The sequence below is a fragment of the Antedon bifida genome, chromosome 2, assembly GCF_963402885.1.
Source record: "Antedon bifida chromosome 2, ecAntBifi1.1, whole genome shotgun sequence".
Taxonomy (NCBI): Eukaryota; Metazoa; Echinodermata; class Crinoidea; order Comatulida; family Antedonidae; genus Antedon; species Antedon bifida.
The window spans coordinates 29,529,173-29,554,878 of NC_136227.1; the positions used below are offsets into that span (position 1 = coordinate 29,529,173).

General features: G+C 31.5%; 4 protein-coding genes across 5 annotated transcripts; 3 read left to right on the forward strand and 1 right to left on the reverse strand.

The window, feature by feature from the left end:
- Positions 1-2,191: 2,191 nt before the first annotated feature.
- Positions 2,192-25,125, forward strand: LOC144836180 (neuronal acetylcholine receptor subunit alpha-9-II-like). Of its 2 annotated transcripts, none has more exons than XM_078691413.1 (6): positions 2,192-2,278; positions 21,789-21,934; positions 22,632-22,676; positions 22,796-22,905; positions 23,359-23,897; positions 24,432-25,125. In XM_078691413.1, the coding sequence occupies exons 3-6, from the start codon at positions 22,665-22,667 to the stop codon at positions 24,920-24,922; spliced, it is 1,152 nt and encodes a 383-aa protein (XP_078547539.1). In that variant the 5' UTR covers positions 2,192-2,278; positions 21,789-21,934; positions 22,632-22,664; the 3' UTR covers positions 24,923-25,125. The 2 variants fall into 2 exon arrangements, with proteins under 2 accessions (XP_078547539.1, XP_078547538.1); XM_078691412.1 differs by lacking the exon at positions 2,192-2,278 and adding an exon at positions 19,122-19,231.
- Positions 4,259-6,716, reverse strand: LOC144834440 (dCTP pyrophosphatase 1-like). The gene is made up of 5 exons (XM_078689246.1): positions 6,476-6,716; positions 6,059-6,137; positions 5,783-5,814; positions 5,631-5,665; positions 4,259-5,151 (listed from the first exon to the last, which is right to left on the reverse strand). Exons 1-5 carry the CDS (start codon positions 6,598-6,600, stop codon positions 4,961-4,963), a joined length of 462 nt encoding a protein of 153 aa, XP_078545372.1. The 5' UTR covers positions 6,601-6,716; the 3' UTR covers positions 4,259-4,960.
- On the forward strand, positions 6,775-10,405 carry LOC144834439 (NADH-ubiquinone oxidoreductase subunit 8-like). Its single transcript, XM_078689245.1, has 6 exons — positions 6,775-6,851; positions 7,410-7,475; positions 7,679-7,768; positions 8,024-8,196; positions 8,693-8,821; positions 9,398-10,405. Exons 1-6 carry the CDS (start codon positions 6,812-6,814, stop codon positions 9,527-9,529), a joined length of 630 nt encoding a protein of 209 aa, XP_078545371.1. The 5' UTR covers positions 6,775-6,811; the 3' UTR covers positions 9,530-10,405.
- On the forward strand, positions 13,875-16,176 carry LOC144836179 (toll-like receptor 4). Its single transcript, XM_078691411.1, has 2 exons — positions 13,875-15,006; positions 15,214-16,176. Exons 1-2 carry the CDS (start codon positions 13,892-13,894, stop codon positions 15,761-15,763), a joined length of 1,665 nt encoding a protein of 554 aa, XP_078547537.1. The 5' UTR covers positions 13,875-13,891; the 3' UTR covers positions 15,764-16,176.
- Positions 25,126-25,706: the final 581 nt, after the last annotated feature.

The window sequence follows — 25,706 nt, forward strand, 5'->3', positions numbered from 1 at the left end:
GGACAGGACGTTGCTTTGATCCAATAGCTACTTCGTGAGATGAAAAGTGTCATACTTATTTTATTAAAATGTAGATATTTTTACACGACAATATAACGAACGACGATGAACGATGATTTTTGTTTGTTGGATGATGATGATGATGATGATGACGATGATAATTATGATGATGCTTCTATAATATAAACAGATCATGTTTAAAATAAGAATGTTCAATCTTCCCTCGTAGTACACTTTTCATTAAATAGTGAGTGATTATCGGTGTAATGACAGCGATTATAGTTAATATGAAGAAGCACAATAATATAATAACGAAATATCGATCTTCTGCACGTATTATGACTTAAAATACAATAAAAACCATAGATCATTCATCAACAGTTACCCTAGAAGATATTTTAATACATCAATGTAATATACAATCGACAATTTACTCAGCGACTCAATTTTTGCTGTAATGTACGAAATTATATTTAGCAATTTGCCGGAGTTTAGTAGGAATTTATAATAGAAATAGATCGATGGAAATCGTCTCACCGATCTTGATCAACTAGTTCTTTCTTCTAATTCATGGTTCTTTGTAAGAACGTAATTTTGACACAATGGTTAGCATAAAGACAGTTTATCCTGATTGATGATATACAATTATTAATCATCAGATTGCTATTATATTTTAAGCTCATTTAAGCTTCAATTATGACGATGAAAAATGCAACATTTGAATTAATACTGTTACGTTATTAAGTGTATTGTTTCCTGTAGGCGACTTTTAGTACAAGATATCATGGACAATTCTGTGATACGGCATTACATGTAAAACGTATACAAAGTATTTATTATATACTCTAATCCTTAACCTAACCTTCCACGATACAGGTATAACATGTGATACTGTATTTTCATTTGCCTATGATAGTGGACACATACGTGCACATAAAATCGGGTGGCTTGATCTGCGTCTCATTCGGACAGGTTCACTTACTACCAATTTTTGATGGGCCTACCCTTTTAGGCTAATTGCCTAAGCTTGGTTCGCTTCAAAATTAACCAATCACAAGCAACGTTCGGGTGATCTATTGCGTCGCGATTGGTTAAAATTACTTGCCGTGCGCTTACGCCTACTACTAGACTCATAACATTGAACGCTGCTGTTGAAAATTCCACGTGAGCCGGATATAGTATTTTCATTCATTTTGTTTTATTTTTAAGCATGTAGGCCTAAAACAATAAGTAAAACATTACGATAGGCTTTACGCAGTTCCTGTTTGTTTCTCTATAGGCCTACAACGTATGATTTTAAAGCATTAAATGTTGTATTATAATATTAATGAATCGTATAGCCTAAAGATATTTCAGCCAGCCATGATCGTATTTTATTGGTGTTAAATTATTCATTTTTATAAGATGAACTGTTTGTGTTTGTGTAATACTGTTTTCATGATAATAAATTAAGACAAAATGTTCGTTTTACTGTTTTACCGATCGGCTAATTCTGTCCATGACGCACCTTGCCATTGTTATATTTTTATATGACATATTTTGTATATATCATTAGGTTTAAGTATTTTGTGTTATTGTAATAATAGTTATAGATCAATATACAGTTAGTAGCGCCATACTATTTGGAAATTATGTAAATAAAAGTAAATAAAGAGTCTCTATAATGGTATAATTGTGTTTTATAATTCTTATCTTAAAGGCGTATTGTCCCCCTAAATAAAATAATTTACGGTAATTTTTTTTTTCTAATATGCCATTTTAATGTCACATAATAGTGACCACTTAGGAAAAAATTGAATCGAAAAAAAAATATTTACCTGAAAAGAACTGAAATTTAAAGCAACAAAAATAGTCAAATTGGCTGCCAGCCAACAGCCAATGGGTTTTTGGTTGAATTTGACAATTTATTTTGTCATTTTATATGAGAAAACATTATTTTTTTCCGTTTTTTTTCTTACGAAAGGATTAAAGCTACAAAACAACATATTTAAAGTATGATTTATGTAATCTTCATTTGTTCGTATTTTTTGGGGACACTACATTTAAAGAAAACACAAAAAACAAATAAAAAAGGTCCTAGTCACACCTGTTTCTAATTTGAATTGGTAATAATATTTTTGAATACAATTCTGACATTGCTGTTAACACGTATGCACTGCAATTTAGTGGCATCTATCGTTTTAATTGTACTAAACATCGTGCATAGTTCCATGTATGTTATTCCGAGCACAAGAAATATTCAGTAACTCAAAGAGGATTGAAAGCTGACATACCAATGGTATGCCTAGGCCTAGTTTGTTTTGAATACACTGATAGAAAACTACTAGAAAACTGCGAACACGTCGCATTTGTGAATCACAGTGACTATTGCAACTTGTACAAGTATGTATATATTTATATAACAATTGTAACATAATGTGAGCTCTTATTTATACCAAAGAATTTAGAAAACTCGCTGAATAATGAGCTAATCATTAATAAAGAAGCATAATATGTATTAGGAAATAATCTTCTAGGCCCAAACCAGTTTACTATGTTTACACTACGATAAAAGGTTTACTATCCAACCTACATCCTGAATGGTCGTATTAATTGTAACATAGTTGATTGCCTTTAAAAATATAAATGATATTACTTTTTAATAAACTCGACTTGCGGCATTCTATTATCTAAATTGGAAGAAAACGTTGACAACAGCAACGTAACCATTAACGGAAAAGTAATTGATATAATGCGCCATAGAAATGGTTTTATTATGATGATTCTTTAGTGCTGTATCTTTACATACAAAATTCTCCAGCAAATTCCGTAACACAGCAATACATGTGTTTCACTGTATCATCAGTAGGGAATCATACAAGTTTCATAATATGTGATGGGTGTAGGGTGTAGGGCCTACATTCCATGATACAGTCTCAGTGAGACTGTATCATGGAATGTAGGCCCTACTGAGCAAATTTAGACACAGTGCCGACATATTTAGACACAGTACCGAAATCAAATCTCGAATCACAATGTAATATTATACTAAAGTCATTTATAATAATGTAATAATTTTATTGACTCTCATCGTACGTTACAGTATTAGTAATTACACATAGTCATACAACACATATAGGAAACAAAAACAGAACAAAAACAAAATATAAAAGACACTAAAACATTGTCATGATTTGGTAAATGTGGCTCCGAAATGTACCTTTTCGGGTAGGCCTTATCTAGCCTTACCATGACCATTGTATCAGGATGGTGACAATTTCTCATAGCATTATAATATCAGATGAAAAATGCAATTATATTTAATTTGTTATTTTGCGCGTAGCACACCAGTGAGCCACACGTCCCAAAGAGAGACTATTACCTGAAACATTAAGTTCGGTACAAAAAATCAACAGTTGTCTTGAATGCTTATTCACCACCTGTAGTAAAAGGAGCAGAAATTAAACTGTTGAGTTTATTTTGAGGATCATAAATAATACAATTCGTTTTACTGTGGACTTTTCGCGAAAAGACTTCAAAAACTCCAAACTATATAAACATAATGAGTCTGTGTTTTATGATCAAAATATTTATTTTTAAAAAAGTAATCGATAATTAACCAATACAAATTAACCAATAATTAACCGTTAAAGTTGCTGTGAAAACGGGTTAACCGATTCCGCTCGAGAAAAATTAATCGATAATAACCGATATTCAAATCAGAAAGTTTAAATTAACCGATAAATGCGATGTTTAACCTTTGACCTGAAGGACAAATTGTTGACCTGAAGGACAAATTGTTGCGTGGTGGCGTGGGAATAGCGCGTGGTGGAGTTACGATAATTAATTCAGCGCATAAATTACGTGCGGTGTGTGCGCTATATGTTCTTACGTTGCGTCCAAAGAGGGAACCACTAACTATGGTTACTATGCGTCATAAACGACAGTGCGTAAATTATTTCAATTAATTGAAAATTATTTTCTGCGGATTAACACTACCTTAATATGGTCTTTAACACAAATCGTTAGATACAGATTATGAAAAATCTATTTTTATCTCGCTGTTACGAAAAACAAATTAAAACACTGGTCAAGCATAATTTAAGCGAACAAAATATTTATTAAGAGATTGACATATATTATCAAAGTCATCTATTATAATATTCTATAATCAGGCGTATTTACACGACTAAAATTACAGATCTTAAAAAAATTAATCATATACAAATTATTATGATCATAACCAGCAATAAACTAGCTTTTGATAATGCGATGCCATTACTGCATTATGTCGGCATGTACAATATTTAAAATAAAATACATGCTTATAAAAGTATAATGCAAACATGTATTCGCTCGTAAATAATTTTAAATAAAAATCAATTTTATTTTATTTGCATAAAGCCTTGTCTAGACTATCAAACTTTATGTGACATAAATTGTGATGTGCCCATATATGGACATGATCATGTCACATCACTACCATAATTTGAGCACATCACACTTTTTTGCTAAACTAGTTTGATAGAGCTTAACATTATACTTAACCATTACATTTTAAGTCCCTTATAGTACAGGTATAAAATGCATTAATATTATTTAACTATTTCTTTTTACATACCTAGTTTAAACTTCATAAAAATGTAAATTTCGATTTTTTAAACACTGTACACTATTCAAATATATTAAACATTAGAAATAACAACAATAAGCCAGGTGCAATGTGAAGTAAAAATTTAAAAGGAGTTACAAATAAAGTTAAAATAATTATAAATAATAATAAAAAAGAAGTCTGTTATACCGTATGTACCCTGTTGTAAAAAATAAATCCATTAAATAACTTTTACAGAATAAACAACATGAAAACCATAATTGTTTTAAAAAAGTATTAAAAAACATATTTAAAAACTGTTACTGTATTACATTCATTTACAAAAACAATATAATTAAAACCAATTAAATATTAATGAGCACTGTAATATTATTTGTATTCCGTGTATTTCTTGTTGGAGCCATAGACTTTCTCCACTGGATATTTTGATTTATTTAGCTCAATTTTCTCTAATGCGGCTTTCGGTAAATCTATGTGACATTTCTCGGCCAATCGTACTAAATATATAAGAACGTCGCTTAACTCCTGACCTAAATGTTTTTTATCTTTCTCCGACCATCCTGAAATAGAAATAAAGTTACAATTAAATAAACATCACCCTGTCAATAGAGGGCAGTGTAAATGTTTGAGAATCAAGAGTCTAAAGCTCTGTCCACACTATCAAACTAACAAATGTGCCTAATATGGTAGTGATATGATGTAATCGTGTGTCTATATATGGGCATATCAATTTTTTTTTTCTTTATATGTTCTTGCCAAGCTGTTCTTGCATGTATATCACATACAGCGTATTGTTTTTCTTTACTTTTATACCGTTTTTATGCCTTAGCCTCTCTCTATGTTATGTTCAAACTATTTTGGACTTCATGAAATGTATCTACTGTACGTATGTCATGACATAGTAAACAGGCTTCCTGAAAAGTTTATCCGCAAACACTGTACATAATTATTTAACACAATTGTAAAGATGGTATATGAATTAATTAAACTTTCTATTCTTTTTCTTAAATGTATTTATGTATTATCTGTAGTATCTTACCAGGTAATCCTTCTTCAACTTCTCCTTTCCATTGACTGAAAAAATATTTTAAAACACTTATATAAATATTTTCATTATCTACAGTGATTTCCTTACAACACTATTATAGTAGATACTGTAAAAAAGAATGAATACCCAATTTAAAAACTCACAATATTTCTGAAACTTCTCCCACTTCACCAACCTAAAAAATAAAAATAGAGAAAAATGATATATAGTATATTATACACTCGCGTCCACTTACAAAAAACAGTAATTTAGCACTGTGACTACACAGTTTGTATCCATTTATTTTTAATTTGGCGCACTGTATTTTTTATGCCAGCCTTAGTGAATTCGTCTCAGGAAATGGATAATGTCAGAATAAATAACATATTGTCTATAGCGCTTTTTCTCAATCAGATTGATAGTGACCCTTTCAAACATACCATTGCTAGTAGAAGATTTCTCGGTTGATGGAACTGGTCCCAGTTTCTTTCTTTTGCAAATGTATTCTGAAGGTGACGGCTGAGGATTTAAAAAAAATGAATGGTTAGTTTCAACTTGGTAAAGCACTGTATAACTATTTTTTACATGAGCGTATAGTAATGTGCATTCTTGCTGAATAATAAAACAATTTTCCAGTTAATTTTGTTTTTATATTATTAATTTAATATAATATATATAATACAATTATTTTAATTGTTGTTTTGATGTATGCCCACTTTGTAACATTTTTGTCATTGTGGTATAAAATAATCTAAAAATAATTTTGCTTCCACTCATGGTGCTAGGTGTAGGCCTAGCCTATTTTGGAAATCGTCGCCCGGTCTACACGGGTCAGTCTGCCTGAACTTTTCACTTACATATCGTCCAAGGTTGTACGTTTACTAAATTGAAAATCGTCATTATCTTGATGAATACTAGCTTCATTTTGATTCTTTTCCAAAACTGTTGATTCTGTACATTCAGTACTATTAGCTGCCATCATTTTGATTAGAAGATATACACAAAATGCTATAATTAATTAATTTAAAATGTTACAAAAACCCTAACACACTCGCTCAGTTCCTAAAAATTAATGGTTTAAAGACCAAATTTCGCGCGAGTTGTAAAAATGCAAGCGGAAGGAAGGAACAAAGGTCGCAGGTCAGAGTTTATGGAGGAGAAAAACTACAGAGGGCAGCAACATCTTATTCAAAATGGCGATGAAACGTCTTTGCGCTGACATTTCCAAATTAGGTTTGTTTAATGATATTATTTCTTTTATTATTAATTGATATGCAGTACATTGACTTGACAGAGCTAGCAGTAAAGTAGAATAATCACGCTACTATTGCTAGGCCTAAAACGTAGCCCATCTTCTTGCTAGGAGCCTGGAGGTAGGCCTACCTAGGCCTAGCTAGTAGGCTAGCTAGCCTAGGCCCTACTACTACTACAGGCTAGCTCTATAGCCTACTACTAGCCTAGGCCTAGCTACTTTCCGTGTCACGTGTAGGGCTAGCTAAACTAGTAGTGGGCCTAGCCTACTCTGGCCGAAATAGGTGCAAACAATTTGTTTTTAAGGTCCTCTTATTATTCTTAACTGCACACATTATTATTATATTATTCATTCAGAATCAGATGATTGGATTTCCCATCCCATAGTTTTTAATCCAACCAACACAGTACCCTACGAAACGTTACTGTTGTCTTGTAATGCATTGCAACAATGGGTATTCACAATAATATAATAGATTATTTTATGCAGTTGCAAATTTGATTGAAATAAACTTACTTGGCCATCCATTATTTCTACAGGAAGACAGCAAGTCTTCTGGACAGCATCTCGAGCTCTGAGTGTCACAGTGCCTAGAAATTGTTACAGTAAGATTTTTACTTTTTAATATGTCTCATAAGTTATATAACCCACAACAAATACGTTTTTCAAAGAGTTAATATTATAAACTATTCTGCATTGAAAACATTGTAATTTATTTTGTCTGTGAATCACAGATGCAATAAAGATTAGTCCAAGACTAGGTTAATTAATTAAACTATTAAGCTCTTTTGTACATGTTTGTTTGCAGAATATGTAAATGCTGTGGAACCAAGTCAAGATATGAGAGCAGTCACAGATCGTGCAGCACGCACATTGTTTATTGGTGAAATTTTTAGGGGTATGTTCCCAAAACTATCAGACAAAAAGGATGGGTGGGGGACACCAAAGCAAATGATCGCCATGGACATAAAGAAGTGTATTTTTTAATTACCAGAATACTGAATAGTGTTGAATAAATGATAGAGGCATCACATGTGATACATAAATGACACTATATTACAGTATTTTCCTATGATACTGTTCAATTTATACATACACAGCTATCAGTTATATATACTTTGATAAAAATGAAAGATGCTTTTATTTTTAACAGGACTTGCAATGACACTAAGCTACCTGTTCAGGGAACCTGCCACAATTAATTACCCATTTGAGAAGGGGCCTTTAAGCCCACGATTCCGAGGTGAACATGCCCTAAGGAGATATCCATCAGGAGAGGAGAGATGCATCGCATGCAAGTTGTGTGAAGCTATTTGCCCTGCTCAGGTTAGTCAAGAGGATTTGTTTTATTCTGGTTTATGTTCATTATTAGGTATTTGATGGCAAAATAATTTGTATGTGAAAATAAGTTTTTATTCACATTGATAAACATGTATACATGTTTAATGTGGTTACAGTACTACAACTACTTATAATTTTTGAAATAATTGTGTGAGAATAGACAAACTGCAGCCATGTATTTGACATCATTATTATTATTTACATTGACAACAAGATATTTTGGGTACATTCACTACAGAATTAAGTTGGTTTTTTTTCAAAAATCCATAAAAGTGAGCACAAACTCGCCAATTACAGGATGTATATATTAAGGAAAATTAAATTTATTTTAAACTTTTTAAAAAATGTACTGTAACAACTTAGAGCATGATGTGTGTATACATACATTTGTGTTTGTTTAAACATTGCATTTATTTCAAAACCTGCAGAAAAAAGTGCAGATTAATCACCCATTTTAATAATGTTGTTTTCGTTTCTAAAGGCTATTACGATTGAAGCTGAAGAGAGAGCAGATGGAAGTAGAAGAACCACTCGATATGATATTGACATGACAAAGTGTATCTACTGTGGCTTTTGTCAAGAAGCCTGTCCCGTTGATGCTATCGTTGAGGTAAAATGCTTGGTTACATGTTTTCTTTGATTTTATTTCATCACTACAGATACAGTATAGCTATCTAGGCACCATAAAAATATTTTTTTGTTTGGATATATTTTGTAGAAATTATAAGGTCCTCTATTGGTTGGACAAGTCCCCAGATTTCTTAGTTTCCAAGTTGAAATTTCTACCATGTAGTTAAATTAAAATAAATGAACTAAATTGTGGCAATCCATTTTCTGCTTCTGTAGATAGTGCTGTGCCCTCTCTTGTTTGACTAGAGATTTTAAACATTTTTACAATATTTTCATATTTCCAAGTTAGTGTTATTGTTGTTTACTAATAGGTTCTATTACATTTTTCATGTAGCATTTATCAAATTAAAATTTTAATTATAATAAATAACTACAAAGCTCTGTCTACACTATCAAACTTTATGAACAAAAACATGTGATGTGCCCATATATAGACATGATGATGTCATATCACTACCATATTTGGGCACATCACACTTTTTTTTGTCAAACTAGTTTGATAGTGTAGACAGAGCTTAATGCAATTTTTGTAACATTTAAAAACTTTTTTTTTTAGGGTCCTAATTTTGAATTTTCAACTGAAACACATGAGGAATTGTTGTACAATAAGGAAAAACTACTAAATAATGGGGATAAATGGGAAGCAGAAATAGCAGCAAATATTCAGGCAGATCATCTTTATAGATAATTTTTAATAATAATTGATAATAATGCTAATCTGTATATAAAATAAAACAATGTTGCAGTGAATCAGCTTATAGAACTCTTATTAGCAATGTTGGCTGGATTTTGACAAAGTTCTTTATTTTCAGAATTTAGTTCTTAAAACTATTTTAAAATAAAACAATTTCATACAGGGGTATTTACAAATTCCATTTGACATTTACTGTAAAAGATAAAATTAAACTGGAAAAATAACTTAATAATGATAATGTTTTGGTGCTATATTTCCAACAAATTGTATGCCATAAAATTAACAAATTTGTGAAAAATTACAGCCATAATTTGTTTAACCTTCTACACGAACGTGCATCTCGTAACTGCTTTACAGTCTTAAGCTCTGTCTACACTATATGAATATGCCCAAGTGTGGTAGTTATATGCTCAAATATGGGCACATCACATAAAGTTTGATAGTGTAGACAGGGTTTAGCTTAGTGGTTGTTTTAATTAACAATTTCTCAACAGATTCTAAGAAAGTTTTGACATACTGTAATGTATTTAACATTGTTGTATAGTACAGTGGTCTACAGTGGAAATTACTGCAGTAATTACATTTCTTTACTGCAATAACGCATGGTTTTAGTTTGATTCAATAAGGCCGTCACCACTGGAATAAACAGTGTATAGGATTAAAAAAAACAAAGCTCGAACGAAACAAGCTCTATTGTCACTCTTGTTAAAGAGTAGACCTAACCAAAATGTAGTTACTGCAGTAACTGCAGTAAACTGTTGTTGACACGATCCCCTAATCTATCAACACCAACCAATCAAAAATAGGACTACCATTTGTGAATATAATGCAACATTTACAAAACGTTTGAAATAAAGATTGTTAAATTCAGTTTTTCCTTGTGTGCTTTTTATTTGGATTTATAGTTCAAAACCATACAAAATACACATTCGTACAAAAGTGACCATATTTTCTTATAAAGACCTATCTCCAAAACAGATTCTTGGATGGAATGGTATTAGGTTTGTTTTTCCGCACAACAAATTATTTCACAAAATAAGAGAAAGCTTAAATAAAAAAAAGAATTATATTTAAAAATACTATCGGCAAAATGTGTGCAGAATGAGGTCAACATAAGTTTGAATCGTGGCTACAAAATTAAAAATATTAAAGTAACAAGGCCATATACACGGCTGCAGTCTCGTGCTCAAGTTTGAGTTTTAGCTGTTAGTGTCGCGTTTGCACGCGCGACTAAAAGCCAAAAGGGAAAAACATTATTAGACTAAAACTAAATAGAAGTAGAAAACAACTTTTCAAAAGCATTTCAACCATAATGAAAAAAAATCATAAATGAATTATTTTCGACTATTATTAATAATTTATTTTTTCAACTAAATACCAACTAGTTCATATACACGGCGACAATGTTTTTATCAATCATCCAGACCATTTTTACTATTTAAATGAAATTCTTTTTATTATTATTTTGTTAAATATTATATATACTGTAATATCATTTCTAACGATATGAAACGCCGAAAACAACTCGCAATATCAGCCTTCAACAACTACAAAGAAATTCTAACACGCAAAAACTTATCACTAGAAGTAAAAATGAGACTATTCAATGTATACGTCAGAAGCATATTCATGTACAACTCAGAATTATGGACAATAACCAAAAAACAAGAGGACGAAATTGACTGTTTCCATGGGAAATTATTAAGAAAAATTATAAAAATTAAGTGGCCGTACACAATCAGAAATATAGAACTATACAGCAGAACGAAAGAACTAAAATGGTCAAACATAATAAGGAAAAGAAAATACAAATAGACTGGACATATGCTAAGGCTTCCGATAAACACTCCAGCCAAATTAGCGTTGACAGAATCCATTAGAAAAGTTAAAAGAGACCAGTTGGCAGACCAAAAACTACCTGGATAGGAAACAAAAACAATGAACTCAAAAAAGCAAATACATCGATCGCAAAGTTAATGACAGACCATCAGACCACCGAAAGAGAGTCATGGAAACGATTAGCGTACGCATTGTCTACCCAAGACGAATAGCGTAACGGATGATCAGATGATCATCATTTCTAAAATCGATAAAGATACAACATAATGTATTTGTTATATTCATACGATCATTATTTCCAATTTATTATTTAAAAAGCAAAATCAATAGTTATAACAGGGAAGCTAAGTTGAATAGCTGAAATGTATTGAAACAGCTTGCTAACGACTCAAACCTTGAACGATTCGTAACTTCACATTAGCACGGGATAAGATTAACAATTGTCTAAAATCGATAACATTTTTTTCAACTTTAAACATCTAAAAAGACATATTAAAAAATATATTTAAATATTTCGAGTAAAATTCAGGTTATTTGTATAAAATAAATATTTAAAAAAAACCTAAAGCTTAAAGATGTATGGTCCTAAAAAAACATGAAAAATGAAGATTAATAAAATCAGACTTTTAATAGGTCATTTTGCAGTTTTAATAAAGTTATTCACTTCATAGTCATAAAGTTTATGACCATGTAGTTTATATAACAATAGCTCAACCATGTACTATAGTCATAAAGTTTATGATCATGTAGTTTATATAACAACAGCTCAACCATATACTATAGTCATAAAGTTTATGATCATGTAGTTTATATAACAACAGCTCAACCATGTACTATAGTCATAAAGTTTATGATCATGTAGTTTATATAACAATAGCTCAACCATATACTATAGTCATAAAGTTTATGATCATGTAGTTTATATAACAATAGCTCAACCATATACTATAGTCATAAAGTTTATGATCATGTAGTTTATATAACAATAGCTCAACCATATACTAATAGTCATACAGTTTATGACCATGTAGTTTATATAACAGTAGCTCAACCATATACTATAGTCAAGTTTATGACCATGTAGTTTATATAACAGTAGCTCAACCATATACTATAGTCATAGAGTTTATGACCATGTAATTTATATAACAATAGCTCAACCATATACTATAGTCATAGAGTTTATGACCATGTAGTTTATATAACAGTAGCTCAACCATATACTATAGTCATAAAGCTTATGACCATGTAGTTGTAAATGTACAGTCTTATAACAGTAGCTCAAACATATTCTAAAGTCATAATGTTTATGACCACGCAGATGAACTTTAGTAAATTTTTAAATGTATTAAATCAATGAATCTACTCGAAAACAAATAAGAACACAAATAAGATAGTTTAGCAAGACAATTTTAATCATGTATTTTACCGCCATTTTTCATTTCTACATTTTAATTAACATCGTATCTAAAATTTTAAATGAGAAAATATATGGTTAATACTGAATTCTGGCATCTTATTATGTAAATATACCTGTATTTTAACTACTTTAAACACTTACTTTTAATTGTCACAAATGTACTTATATGTATATAATATATTCATCAATGAGAATTTAAATAAACGTGAGAAGAACTCACACAAGACCAAAAAAAAAAAACAATGAATGATTAAAAATTAAAAATATTCTGCAGTTTTTAAAATTTGTTTTTCTTTGTTTTGTGTTTACATTTTACATGTGTACTTCGCGAAAAATGTACATTATAAAAGCTATAACTTAAGTTTTTTTGGCCCATACCGTTTATTTATTTTTTAAATAAAGCAGTTTCTGCACATTAGACCTAGTTTAAATAAGAAGCTCATAATTCCGAACAAAACGCATTGTGTAATGCCTATTTTTGTTTTGTAAAACGGACAGTATATTTTAACCTAAAAAATATAATATCTTTTTTTCTATAATTATGAAAATGATAGCAAATTGTATATTTATAGAATAAACAAGGACTTGCATATTGTCGATCTATTTTATTGATCTTTTATTGTCTCCAACATATTCACCATAATGTACATTATGGCTGACATTATCAAACCGTATGCTTTCTCAATAATTAAACAAATCTTACAATTACATTTTTTTTTCGATTAATAATTTTAATTCTAATAATAGCTTTTTTTTTTTTAAAGTATATAAATAATGCAGATTGTAGAAATCGTGTTTAATATAGATTATGTATTTTTTCGTGAATGTCAAATATATTTATTAAAGTTGACGTTGTGTAGTCCTACTTTGTGACATTAAATCTAATCGAATAGATTATAATGTAACCGTTGTAGCGTATGGAAAAAGCATTTCTTTTCCCAACAATTTCCTTCCGAACAATGCTAAGCTATGATTTTGCAGAAATTGAAACAACCGACATTTAAGGTACAGTATAAGGAAGTGCTATTAAATAAGGGAAAAAAGGTTCTATATGTTGTCATATCACCACGGAATTGCATAGTGTATTTAACAGCTAGATGGCATTTTCTAGTCTACGAAATTCTACTACTGTACAAGAATTTTGCATCAAAAAGATGTTGTGTTGTTTGATATTTATGTTCGTTGTTCTGGAGACAGTGGAGAGCCTTACACCATTTGATGAAGGAGATAAGTTAACGTGCTACAATTACTACCCCAATGGTACTTCCCCTGAAGATATACGATGCCCTAAGAAATGCAACTGTGTGTTTTGTAAGACAGAAACTGAATTGTACTACAGTCATAACGTGTACTGCGAAAGCATTGAAATTACATCTATTCCACCACAAAATACAGTTCCAACTGATGTTGAGCATTATATCTTGTCATACAATCTTATTTCGTCATTGGATAACAATTCTTTCCAGGAATTAACATTTCTACAAACTTTAAATCTTATTTCCAACAACTTGAAGTACAACACCATTGGTATTGATGCATTTCGTGGCTTGCATAATTTGAGATTTTTACAGATGGATAAAAACAGTTATTTGAGTAAACTCCTGCCTTGGTTCGATGATCTTGTATCCTTAGAAGTGTTGCATATAGAACATTGTGGATTAACCACAATACATCCTAAGGTATTTAATCATTGCAAAAAACTAATAAAAATTGACCTTACACGAAACACGATAGAAAATATCCTCTCCGGCACTTTTCAGAATTTACCAGATCTTAAATATTTATATCTAGACAACAATAGAATTACGAGTATACCACCACAATCATTTAAAGATTCATCCCGATTACAACGAATGTCTCTAGATAACAACCTGTTGACTACAATCGAAGAAGATGCTGGACTCCAAAATCTGACTCAATTACAATTTCTCAATGTGGCGTACAATAAATTTAGCTGTGACTGCAATTTAGTGTGGTTTAGAAAATGGATTGGGACAACAAATGTTACTATTAAAGACATCAACAACCGTACAAATTGTAGCACATCACCTCATAGTAAAAGATACAACAAGAAAATATTGGATTTTGATCCTGATAAACTACACTGCAGCAAGTTTGATAAAATCGTAAGATTTACAATTCCTTCTGCTTCAGTTGTGCTTGCTATTACAATAGGTTGCGTACTTCTTTACCGCTACAGATTTCATTTAAGGTGAGAATAATGAATTGTCTTTTATTTGTTTTAAAAAATGAATTTTTTTAAAAATGGAAAAATAATCTGTTATATTTTAGGAAATGTTCACATTTATCCACACATTGCTAGTAGATTTTTAATATGTATAATCCTACGATAGATCAATTATTATGGACATAATTAAACTGCAAATCTAAAAAATAAAACACATTTATTTCAATGAAGGTACTGGAATCAACGACGACGCCTTCGCAAACAATACCAGCGAATTTGCAACCAAGGGCCTCCTCCCATCAACGGAGAAGACATTCGGTATGACGTGTTTGTCTGTTACAACAGCAACGATCAACAATGGGTTCTGAAAACATTACAGCCTTCGTTGGAGGTGCAGCGGAATTTTAAACTATGCGTCGACTATCGGGACTTTATTGCAGGAGAAGCAATTGCTACGAACATTGCAAATGCTGTTAAATTTAGTCGCAAGGTTTTGTTAGTGGTCTCCAAACATTTTGCCAAAAGTGAGTGGTGCAACTTTGAGCTAGAAATGGCGCGCATGCGTATGTTCGACAGCCATGAAGATATATTGGTCGTGGTACTAATTGAGAAGATGTCACCCAAAGAAATGCCGATACTCTTACACAAGATATTGACCACTACAACTTATATCGAATGGGAAGAACATCCAGACAGACAAGCATTGTTCTGGGCCAAGCTTGAAACAGCTCTTTTGTCACCTAACTGTCCAAAGAATAGGCTTCTTGCTGGTAACCCTTAGAAACAATATGGATAAAGCTACTTTTCATATGTTGTATTTTGTAGAGTTATAATTGTAGTAATATTTAAATTGTGCACACTGATGTCTTAATAAAACGTTGATACATTTACATTATAAACTTTTTCGTATAAAAGTCATGATATTTAACATTGAAATTACGTAATTTGCGCATTTGCTATGAAGTTATATGCCTAAAACAATTACTATTTCATATATTGTACCTTTTCCGGCATACTTCTTATTGTTTGTGTTATTAAGTTGTAAATAAAATAAATGTCACTTCGTTGTGTAGGCCTACCGTACTTTTATGACGCTCGCGAATTTGCGATTTGAAGCCTTTTTAGGACATAAAGGCTTTAATTTAATAATAAGGAGATATGTAAACTATTATCAAGTAGATTTGTTACTTTAATGTAAACAATTCAGAGTGAAATACAGTTTTTATCCTCACCGGCACATTTAAGAATTTACCAGATCTTAAATATTTATATCTAGACAACAATAAAATTACCAGCATACCACCACAAGCATTTAAAGGCTTATCCCGATTACAACGAATGACTCTAAATGACAACCTGTTGACTACAATCGAAGAATGTTGGACTCCAAAATCTGACTCAATTACAATTTCTCAATGTGGCGTACAATAAATTTAGCTGTGACTGCAATTTAGTGTGGTTTAGAAAATGGATTGGAAAAACGAATGTTACTATTAAAGACATCAACAACCGTACAAATTGTAGCACATCACCTCATAGTAAAAGATACAACAAGAAAATATTGGATTTTGATCCTGATAAACTACACTGCAGCAAGTTTGATAACATCGTAAGATATACAATTCCTTCTGCTTCAGCTGTGCTTGCAATTACAATGCTGTGTGCTTCTTTACCGTATGTCTTATAAGGTGAGATTTTTTATTGTATTCATATACAGTTCCTTAAATTACTTACGCTTTTTAATATAATTGTTATATAAAATGGTGATAAAATTCAGCGAAATGAAAAAAAAACCTCACTAATATTTTAGCAGATAAGTAGATAGTTAAATATATTCATTGAAATTACAATGCAAAATTAAATACTAGTAGGGCCTATTCTTTGTATTTATTTATTTATTATTATGACTTTATTTATGCTATGCGTTATTTATTAATTGCCTTTGAAGCTTGGCCTATTCATAATTAAATTTATATCCACACTAGTTCACGCTAGTCGATGTACGGCCCTAAATATGACGCTCATGATAAAGGACTTACATCACTTAAATCATAAAACTAATACAAATTTTATTTCAATGAAGATACTGGAATCAACGACGACGCCTTCGCAAACAGTACCAGCGAATTTGCAACCAAGGACCTCCTCCTATCAACGGAGAAGACATTCGGTATGACGTGTTTGTCTGTTACAACAGCAACGATCAACAATGGATACCCTCAATAACTAAACACATCTTACAACCACATGTGTTTTTTCAAGTAATATTTTTAATTCTTATGATAGCTTTTTTTTTAGAAAATTATATAAATAACGCGGATTATATAAATCCGTTATGGGACAAAATCGTGTTTTCTGTATAAAAAAATACATCAAATTTACCTCTGAAACCTAACGAAGTTATGTCGAAAGTTCGTTGGTGTATCTACTTCCAATTTGCTATAGTTTGCACAGCTAGCCTTAATTTCAATCTCTAGAGTTGGCGACATATAAAGCCTCTTTTCCATATATATAATATATATCTATTCGCGCGAATCGAACATTCCTGAGTTATGATTGGTTGCGCATTTTTTCCATGTCACAAAAAATAGATAATAATAATAGATAGATTTCTCTCGATATCTCTATGCGCTCGACAATAAAGAGACAGAGTGGAAAACAAAAGGAAGAGAACAAAAAGACAAATACACCAAGCTAGCACCCAGTATGGGGATACATCATCACCGCTAACTGGGGATCAGTATGTGAGTATCCCAGATAACATTGGTTAAGTCTTGATCTTTTCAGGGATCCGGTGCCTCCTAGCCTATTCAGAAAACAACAACAGGCAAGAAAGGTGAACAAAAGCAGAAATATGAAAAAAAGGATGAAAGGATTAATACTCATGCGCATCACTTATATTCTGTTCTGTATTATTTTAATGTTTATTGGTCGAATAAATAAATGAGAAATGAGAAAATGCTGTTGTTTAAATCTACAATGCCAGAGGACATTCAGTTATAGAACTCGAACTGTACAGGATATGCATATCCCTCTTCATAAAAAAACATCATTTCAATATAACATAAGATTTAGTGGACCTAAACTATGGAATAAACTACCTTCAATTATTAAAGATACTGTATCTAAGAAAAGCTTTTCATTTAAACTTAAAAGATATATCACATCCAAGTATTAATTTTTATTATATTACATTTTATGATAATAATTATAATGATGAGTAACAAGAAGACGAACAATTCTTAATTTATACCAACATTTTTTTTTTAGTTATTTTTTCTTATTTAGTTCAACCCATGTTATGTAAATTTATATATTGTTATTTGTTTATTTCTTTTTCCGTGTTGTTTAAATCTTGTCTTTGTTTAATTTGGGCATGTCTGCCACAAGCTTTTTGCTTTTTTGAACATGCCTTCTTCAATCGTATTACCTTTCTTTACACCATTTTGTATACTGTTTTTATTTGAAGAAAATAAATGTTACTTTGAATTGAATTGAATTGAGACAGCTTCTTGGTAACAATGTAAATTTCAGTTGTGCACGTTTAATTATGAAAAGCATTGTGTCAAATCGATAAAATGATACAATAAATTCATTTTCATGAACAGTCTGTACTGTTCTTTTTGTTAATATCATGGATTAATAGACATAATCAATTATATTTTCTGCTATTGTAGTATGAAACATAAAACATAATTTCTTCCCAAGTTAGAGAATATTATGTATAGTAAATTATTCGACTAATACGATTAGGCCTATATGTTTAATTAAATACATACGGTTATGTAGATGTTTGGTTAAGTACATACGATTATGTAGATGTTGTTTTTTTTAATTAGTATCACCAATTAAAATTAAGAGCATACATTAATACATTTTACCTTAATAAGAAAATATACCTAAAAATAGGTCAACATCAAGCAAAAACAAGTAATAGGTTGACACAGTGCCAATCAATGTATTATTCATACTATTATAGTAATATTCATATTAAGTACCACAAGAAATATTATTGCAGTACTAAGTCAATAAACAACGCTGTAGTTATATTCTTCATGCTATGTGCTTTATGTAATAATAGTTGTCATACGCTCACATTAATTGGCAGTACGTTACCTGGTATAGAATTATTGAAACGTCATATCTAAGAAATCATTCTGTGCTAAGGCCTCTTTGAAAAGAACGAAACGAGTTTTTTTCGTGATGCATATTCAAACGTGGATGTTTGCAGTGGTGTTCGTAACCTCAGGTAAGACAATATTATTTGTTATGTAGGCCTGGTCGATAGGCCCTGTTATTCACACTCGCCAACTACTTATAGAACGGGAAATAAACTAAGTGGTTTAAAACAAAACATTAGATTATGCGAGGCTACTATTCAAACATTATTAAAGAGGATTCTTTATTCGAAATGTTTGTTGATTTGTTTGATATAAAATACTGACCTAAAGATTAATTCGATAATATAGTTATGAATATTAATGGTATTCAATGCGATACAAATTAATAAATTAGTGAAGATAGTATTGAGAAACTATGCAAATTGGAAGCTGTTCATTTGTATTACTATTAAATTCATTGTGAACAATCATTAAACTCGTAGGTGTGGGCGATAGTGCTAAATTTGAGAAATTTATAACACCCAACATTTCAGGTGATTCTCGTACGGTCAGTGTCTAAAGACAATTAGTAACTGAGTCGTTTAAAAAAAGAGTTGCCTTGTGAGGAGCTTCTGAGTGAAATATTGAATAAAAAAAAAAGTGAATGATAAAAAATTAGATGATAGAACATTCTATTCTACTTTTTCTTTTTTCCCCCATTGAATTTAGATATTTGTTATCTGAAATATAAGTGAGCAATCAATCAATCAATCTAGTGTATATATATAGTATGAGCAGGGAAATAAGTTCACTCTTCTCTACTGGTGGGAGGTATACTATCGTTGTTCAATCGCGAAAGTCGCGAAAATAAATGGCGCGCAAACATTTTGGGCTTTACAGTAGTCAAGAGAAAAGAAACCGCAGTTGCGGTTATTATTCTCTAGATTTTATACTGGATATACGTGTGAAACACATGTGATGTTGTATTACTAAACATAAACCAGGATACTGGAGAAATCTAGATACAGTACTGAGAATCGGGTGCATACTGCCGTACGAGAATCGGGTGCATATTGCCGTACGAGAATCGGGTGCATATTGCCGTACGAGAATCGGGTGCATATTGACGTACGAGAATCGGGTACATATTGCCATACGAGAATCGGGTGCATATTGACGTACGAGAATCGGGTGCATATTGCCATACGAGAATCGGGTGCATATTGCCGTACGAGAATCGGGTGCATATTGCCGTACGAGAATCGGGTGCATATTGCCGTACGAGAATCGGATGCAATTGTTGATGTCGATTCATTTTCAATTGACGGTATCCCTACCCCTCTGTTGCATGTGAATTAAGATTTAAAAAAAAACAAAAATGAAATAGGTAGCTGGTACCGGTATTTTTATTTGTGCCAAGACATGCACTGTTTGTATTGGTAGAATATTTATACGTTTATTTTCAAATACGTCAGGTTTTTTTTATATCAATGGCTTTCTGTTAAAAAGTTTAACATTTTATTTTTATATTGATTTTTTATATACTTGTAATCTACCCACAATTCAATTTTTATTGCAAAGAGTACGAAATAAAATCATGTTAATCAAGTTATATGTAAATTTAAATTTTCTTAAATTGTTCGTTGGTTTTAAAAAACATGGTGACAAACATAATAAGGAAATTATGTTATCATAACATAATGTTACAATAATGTTATTAGTATCACTTTACTTCAGTTCTAGTGAGTACCATTTTAATTCAGTGAATCGGTATAATATTATGCATTTCTCATTAACCTGCTCTCTGAAACACCAATTCAGTACTCGTACATTATGATAATCTGATATTTACGTTATAAAATACACATGTTTTAATATGTCAAGATCAAAGTATATTGACCGAAACATCAATAATTACGCAAGATCTTCGTTCGAGAAATGGCGTTGCTACAGATACTTGTTAACTTGAATTATAATTAAGTCGATTTGTTTTTTATTTGATGGAATTTCCATTATTTTTTTCTCGCAAATATTAATTTCAGTTATTAGATATTTTGAGAATTATGGTACTTGATTTACATTTAGTTTTATTTATTCAAGATTTTAAATTCAATCAAACAAATGAGTTCTGTAGTAGACGAAAAGGCTGGAATGCTGAAATCAATATTATTGTTGTTGAATTTAAATACAAATATTATTACAATAATAAGTTTCTTCGTTTGTAGTAAGCGACACCGCTGGAGTGATGAATTAAATGTTATTGTGTTGTTGAATTCAAGTGAATTTAGTTCTTTTTATAAGTTAGCGGTATTAATGATAATAGATCTATCAATGAAATGAGCTTTGGAAGTTTCTTCATTTGTAGTATTTAAATACAATGTTATTACATTAATTATGATTAATCTTTTTTAGTTTAAAATTCTAGATTCAATCAAGCAAACGGGTTTTGGAAGTTTCTTCGTTTGTAGTAAGCGAAAAAGCTGTAGTGCTAACTCTAATGTTGTTGTTGAATTAGCAAAGTAATACATTTTAGCTCATGTATAATAATACATTGATCAATAAATAAAAGGTTTTTGCTTTTAAACATAGACATATCTACTATGTTTTCAGTAATAACGCATGGCTTGTCGTGTGATGCAGAAACGTGTTTGATTGTTAGAAAAAATACAATGAAACAATTCGTATTTATCGTTTACATGTTTTCAGTTTGTGCAGAAGGAGCTAACAATGAACAAAGACTTATAGATAACTTGTTGAAAAACTACACTCAGCCATCGGCTAGGCCTGTCTTGGACGACTCAGATACTGTGCTTATAACCTATCGTTATTCAGTAACTCAAGTCACTGAAGTGGTAAGTGAAATTTTAACCACCGTTATTAATAGCCTACCTCTGTGTTTATGTTATTTGCAGTGGTAAATATCCATTCTGAAAATAATTCAGTAATTAGGCCTATGTTACAACTCCGATTGTTGTTAAGCCTTTGTCTACACTATCAAACTTTATGTGCCCATATATGGTAGTGCTATGCTTAAATATGGTAGTGATATGACATCATCATGTCCTATGGGCACATCACATTTTTTGACAAATAAAGTTTGATAATGTAGACAAGGCTTTAGTACCTGCAATTACACAGCATTTATAGAAGAATATAAGAGTTATATTCTTAGCAATAATACAGGTACTACATTATAGAACTAGAATAATAGTACTACATTGCACTTTTTGTCAACACGTCCAGTTGTAAGGAAGAGGACGTGTTCTCTTGTTAACCCTAAAATGTCACTTTTGATAAAATCATAGCCTACTTTATAAATCTTATTATGTAAGTCTTAATTTTCTATTCTTGTCAGGGAGGTGATAAGATGACTTCGAACCTTTTTCGATAATTAATACATTTCACACATAATTTGCACATATGAACTAATTCTCATGACAGGAATGTTCAACAAAAAAAATGTGAGCCTCTCATCATTATCAACATCATTATTATTATCATTATCATCATGTTTTCAATAATTATATATGATATTGCTTTTCTTTTCAGGATGAACGGGAACAGTTTATAGTTGTCAATGGAATGATGGGAATGGTAAGTGAGCCTAAAGCTATGTTCACACTGGCATATACAAAGTGCAATCAAAGTTTAATTTAAAATATCGCATTTTAATAACAAGAATTGTTGTATAATTTCCATTTGTATCGAACCAGACTTGGACGGATCACCTGATGGTATGGAACGCTTCTGATTATGGTGGATTGGATACGATAAAAGTTGATAAAACAGCTATATGGATTCCAGACATAACACTGTATAACAAGTACGTATATAATATGGTATGTTTCGGTTTATTAAGAAGAAGACTCTCAAGAATGTAGCTGATTCTCGGTATTGTATATACATTTTTCAACGTTATCGATATCATAGGCAATTTCGTGATACAGCATCATATCACATATGTATAACATGCCTCTAGCTCTTAACCCAACCTTTCAAAATACATGTGACACACATGGGTTGCTGTATTAACGAATTTGCCTTTTTTACTGGAAAATATCATCGTATGTAGAGCACTGGATCGGGAACAAGAATGTGTATCCTGAATCCTATGTCAATCTCTATTGTGCATAAAAGTTCCGTATAAAAATACTTCGACTCATTCGTCTGTTACTAACGATATTATGATCTGAGTGATGTTACAGTTTTAGAGTCAGTTTAAAATTAATGCAACAATTATTAGGTATCTTTGATTAAAAACAATTTGTTTTTGTAGTGTGGATACAGATTTTGAGCACATGAAGGACAGCATTCCTTTATCGATCACTTCTGATGGAACAGTTTCTTTGGCGAGTCCAACAATCTATGCGGCCTTCTGTAAGATGGACGTTAGATACTTTCCATTTGACAAGCAAGTCTGTGACTTCAAGTTTGGATCGTGGACATATGCCAGCCATCACATTGACATTGAATCCGTGACGGGCGAAGCAGCAAGGCAGACGTCGTTTAATGAGAATGGTGTCTGGGATCTAGATAATGTATCTTTTAAAAAGAACATTGTTAAGTATGACTGCTGTCCAGATAACTTTTCTGACGTCACCATGACGATTGGTTTGTCCAGACGCTACACATCATACATTGGCAATATTCTAGCCCCTTGCATTTTGCTTTCGTTTTTAGCAGCATTCGTCTTCTATCTCCCGGCAGAATGTGGTGAGAAGATTTCTTTTTCTATTACCAATCTATTGGCGATTGTCTTGTTTCAACAGTTGATTGCGGAAGCATTACCACCCTCTGATGACACTCCTTATCTTGGTAAGTTAATTAATCTATATATATGTATGACTTTACTCCCGAGTACAAAATATGGTACACATTTGAATATTACGCTTTCCAAAATAAAAAATTTAATTGCATGAACTTTTGTGTTTCTAAAAAAAGTTATCTGATGAAAAGATTGACGTTCGTTTGGAGTAATTAGCCTTGAATGCACTGCATCTTCATCAGCGGTTTATGTTGGCTTAAGGTTGATTTCCACCAGGGAAGAGTTAAATTATTACAATTTAACTATTCTCTGGTTTCCACTATTTCGCAACGCAAGAACGTAAGCACAACTCAAGCGAATTGACCAATGACAAACAACAGTTCGAATAATCCATCAAATGTTATTGGTAAAATGACTTGCAGTGCGCTGACGTCATTGCGTTGCGTTCTAGTGGTAACCAAGCATTACGGAATAAATGCCAGTTGTATGTGGGTTGTTGTGATACTTCTATTAATAAGTAAAATGAATACCATTGTCATAGACCTACATTAATATTAGTCTTCTGATTCATTGCATTATTATAGCAAGCTTCTTTACATTGATAATCTCTCTTGGGTGTGTGTCTGTCGTATCCACCTCAATCATACTGAAGATTCACTACGGACGTCACAAGAAACCTGTTAATGAAACGATACAAAGAATCATAATTAAAGGCCTAGGTTCAATTCTGGGTGTATATGAGCCAGGCAACCATTCAGCAGGCACATCGGTATCCAGTTTGAAAAGAAACGACTCAGTTAGTCCGTATCGTTCAGTTAGCGCTAGAATCCTAAGAAGCACTAAGTCATGTGACCAGTCATGTGACCAGTCAGATTCAGTCGAGCTTAAGGAGATAATGGAAGAAATCAGGAAGTTTAACGAAGAGGTTGAGATGAAAAAGAAAGAGGATGAGATAACTGAAACTTGGATCAACTTGGCAACTGTTATGGATAAAATGATGTTAATTTTATTCATGTTTATTGTCTTTCTTGCAACATTTATTGTATTAGTTACATTGTTGCAGAACTATTATTAACACTGTATTCACGAAAATATATATATTATTAACTGTTCCATCACTTCGAGGCACCAGAAATGATCATCAATGTCCTGCTTATTATTTATAATAATTGTATAGGAATTTTGATTCACTTTACACATACACTTTAAACTTACTACACTGAATTTAAATTGTCAAGACAATATAATATTTTAATTCAATGCTATTTTTCTTTTCTTTGGCAACATAAAGTACTAATAGATTCCGGCCCTTTATTATCTTATTTCTATTAAGTGAGGAAAATTAAAGAAATGACAAAAATGAATAAATATAATGTATATACTTTATTGGAAATAGAGTGATAATTATATATTGTTATACGTTAAGTGGAGGTTTAAATGTTGCAAAAGTTTATAGATATTTTAAACCTGGAGCAGCTACCCTTTAAAAAAGTTTTAAACTGTTTCGCCATAGAGGGCGGTATTCAAATCGGCGCACGTTTCCAAAACAATCATGGATGATGAAGAAAAAACCGTACTTTTTGAGGAGCAGCAATGTTTTAGTCGCTGTTTATTGAAGTTAAAATCCCTAGTCCCAGCAACTGATGAAGCTTTTAAACATGAAGTTAATAGCACTTTAGATACTCTCAATTCTATAAATTACTCACTCTGTTCAATTCCAAATAAGGTTTGTTTTTTGTTGTATAGTCTAGGCTTAGTTAGGTAAGAAGAGTAGGATTATTTAAAGCTCTAGCATAGCGGGCGGGACTGACTCTACTGCTGTCGGCGACCTACGATTGCTCCTGCCTTGGACTTCTAGG

Coding starts and splice junctions, on each gene's coding strand:
- LOC144834439 (XM_078689245.1), top strand. CDS start 6,812: ATGGCGATGAAACGTCTTTGCGCTGACATTTCCAAATTAG. Junction 7,476..7,678: donor AGTGCCTAGAAATTGTTACA/GTAAGATTTTTA, acceptor GTTTGTTTGCAG/AATATGTAAATGCTGTGGAA. Junction 7,769..8,023: donor TATTGGTGAAATTTTTAGGG/GTATGTTCCCAA, acceptor TATTTTTAACAG/GACTTGCAATGACACTAAGC.
- LOC144834440 (XM_078689246.1), bottom strand. CDS start 6,600: ATGATGGCAGCTAATAGTACTGAATGTACAGAATCAACAGTTTTGGAA. Junction 6,138..6,475: donor CGTACAACCTTGGACGATAT/GTAAGTGAAAAG, acceptor TTAAATCCTCAG/CCGTCACCTTCAGAATACAT. Junction 5,815..6,058: donor GAAATCTTCTACTAGCAATG/GTATGTTTGAAA, acceptor TTTATTTTTTAG/GTTGGTGAAGTGGGAGAAGT.
- LOC144836180 (XM_078691412.1), top strand. CDS start 19,186: ATGCATATTCAAACGTGGATGTTTGCAGTGGTGTTCGTAACCTCAG. Junction 21,935..22,631: donor TAACTCAAGTCACTGAAGTG/GTAAGTGAAATT, acceptor TTTTCTTTTCAG/GATGAACGGGAACAGTTTAT. Junction 22,677..22,795: donor TCAATGGAATGATGGGAATG/GTAAGTGAGCCT, acceptor GTATCGAACCAG/ACTTGGACGGATCACCTGAT.
- LOC144836179 (XM_078691411.1), top strand. CDS start 13,892: ATGGCATTTTCTAGTCTACGAAATTCTACTACTGTACAAGAATTTTGC. Junction 15,007..15,213: donor CGCTACAGATTTCATTTAAG/GTGAGAATAATG, acceptor ATTTCAATGAAG/GTACTGGAATCAACGACGAC.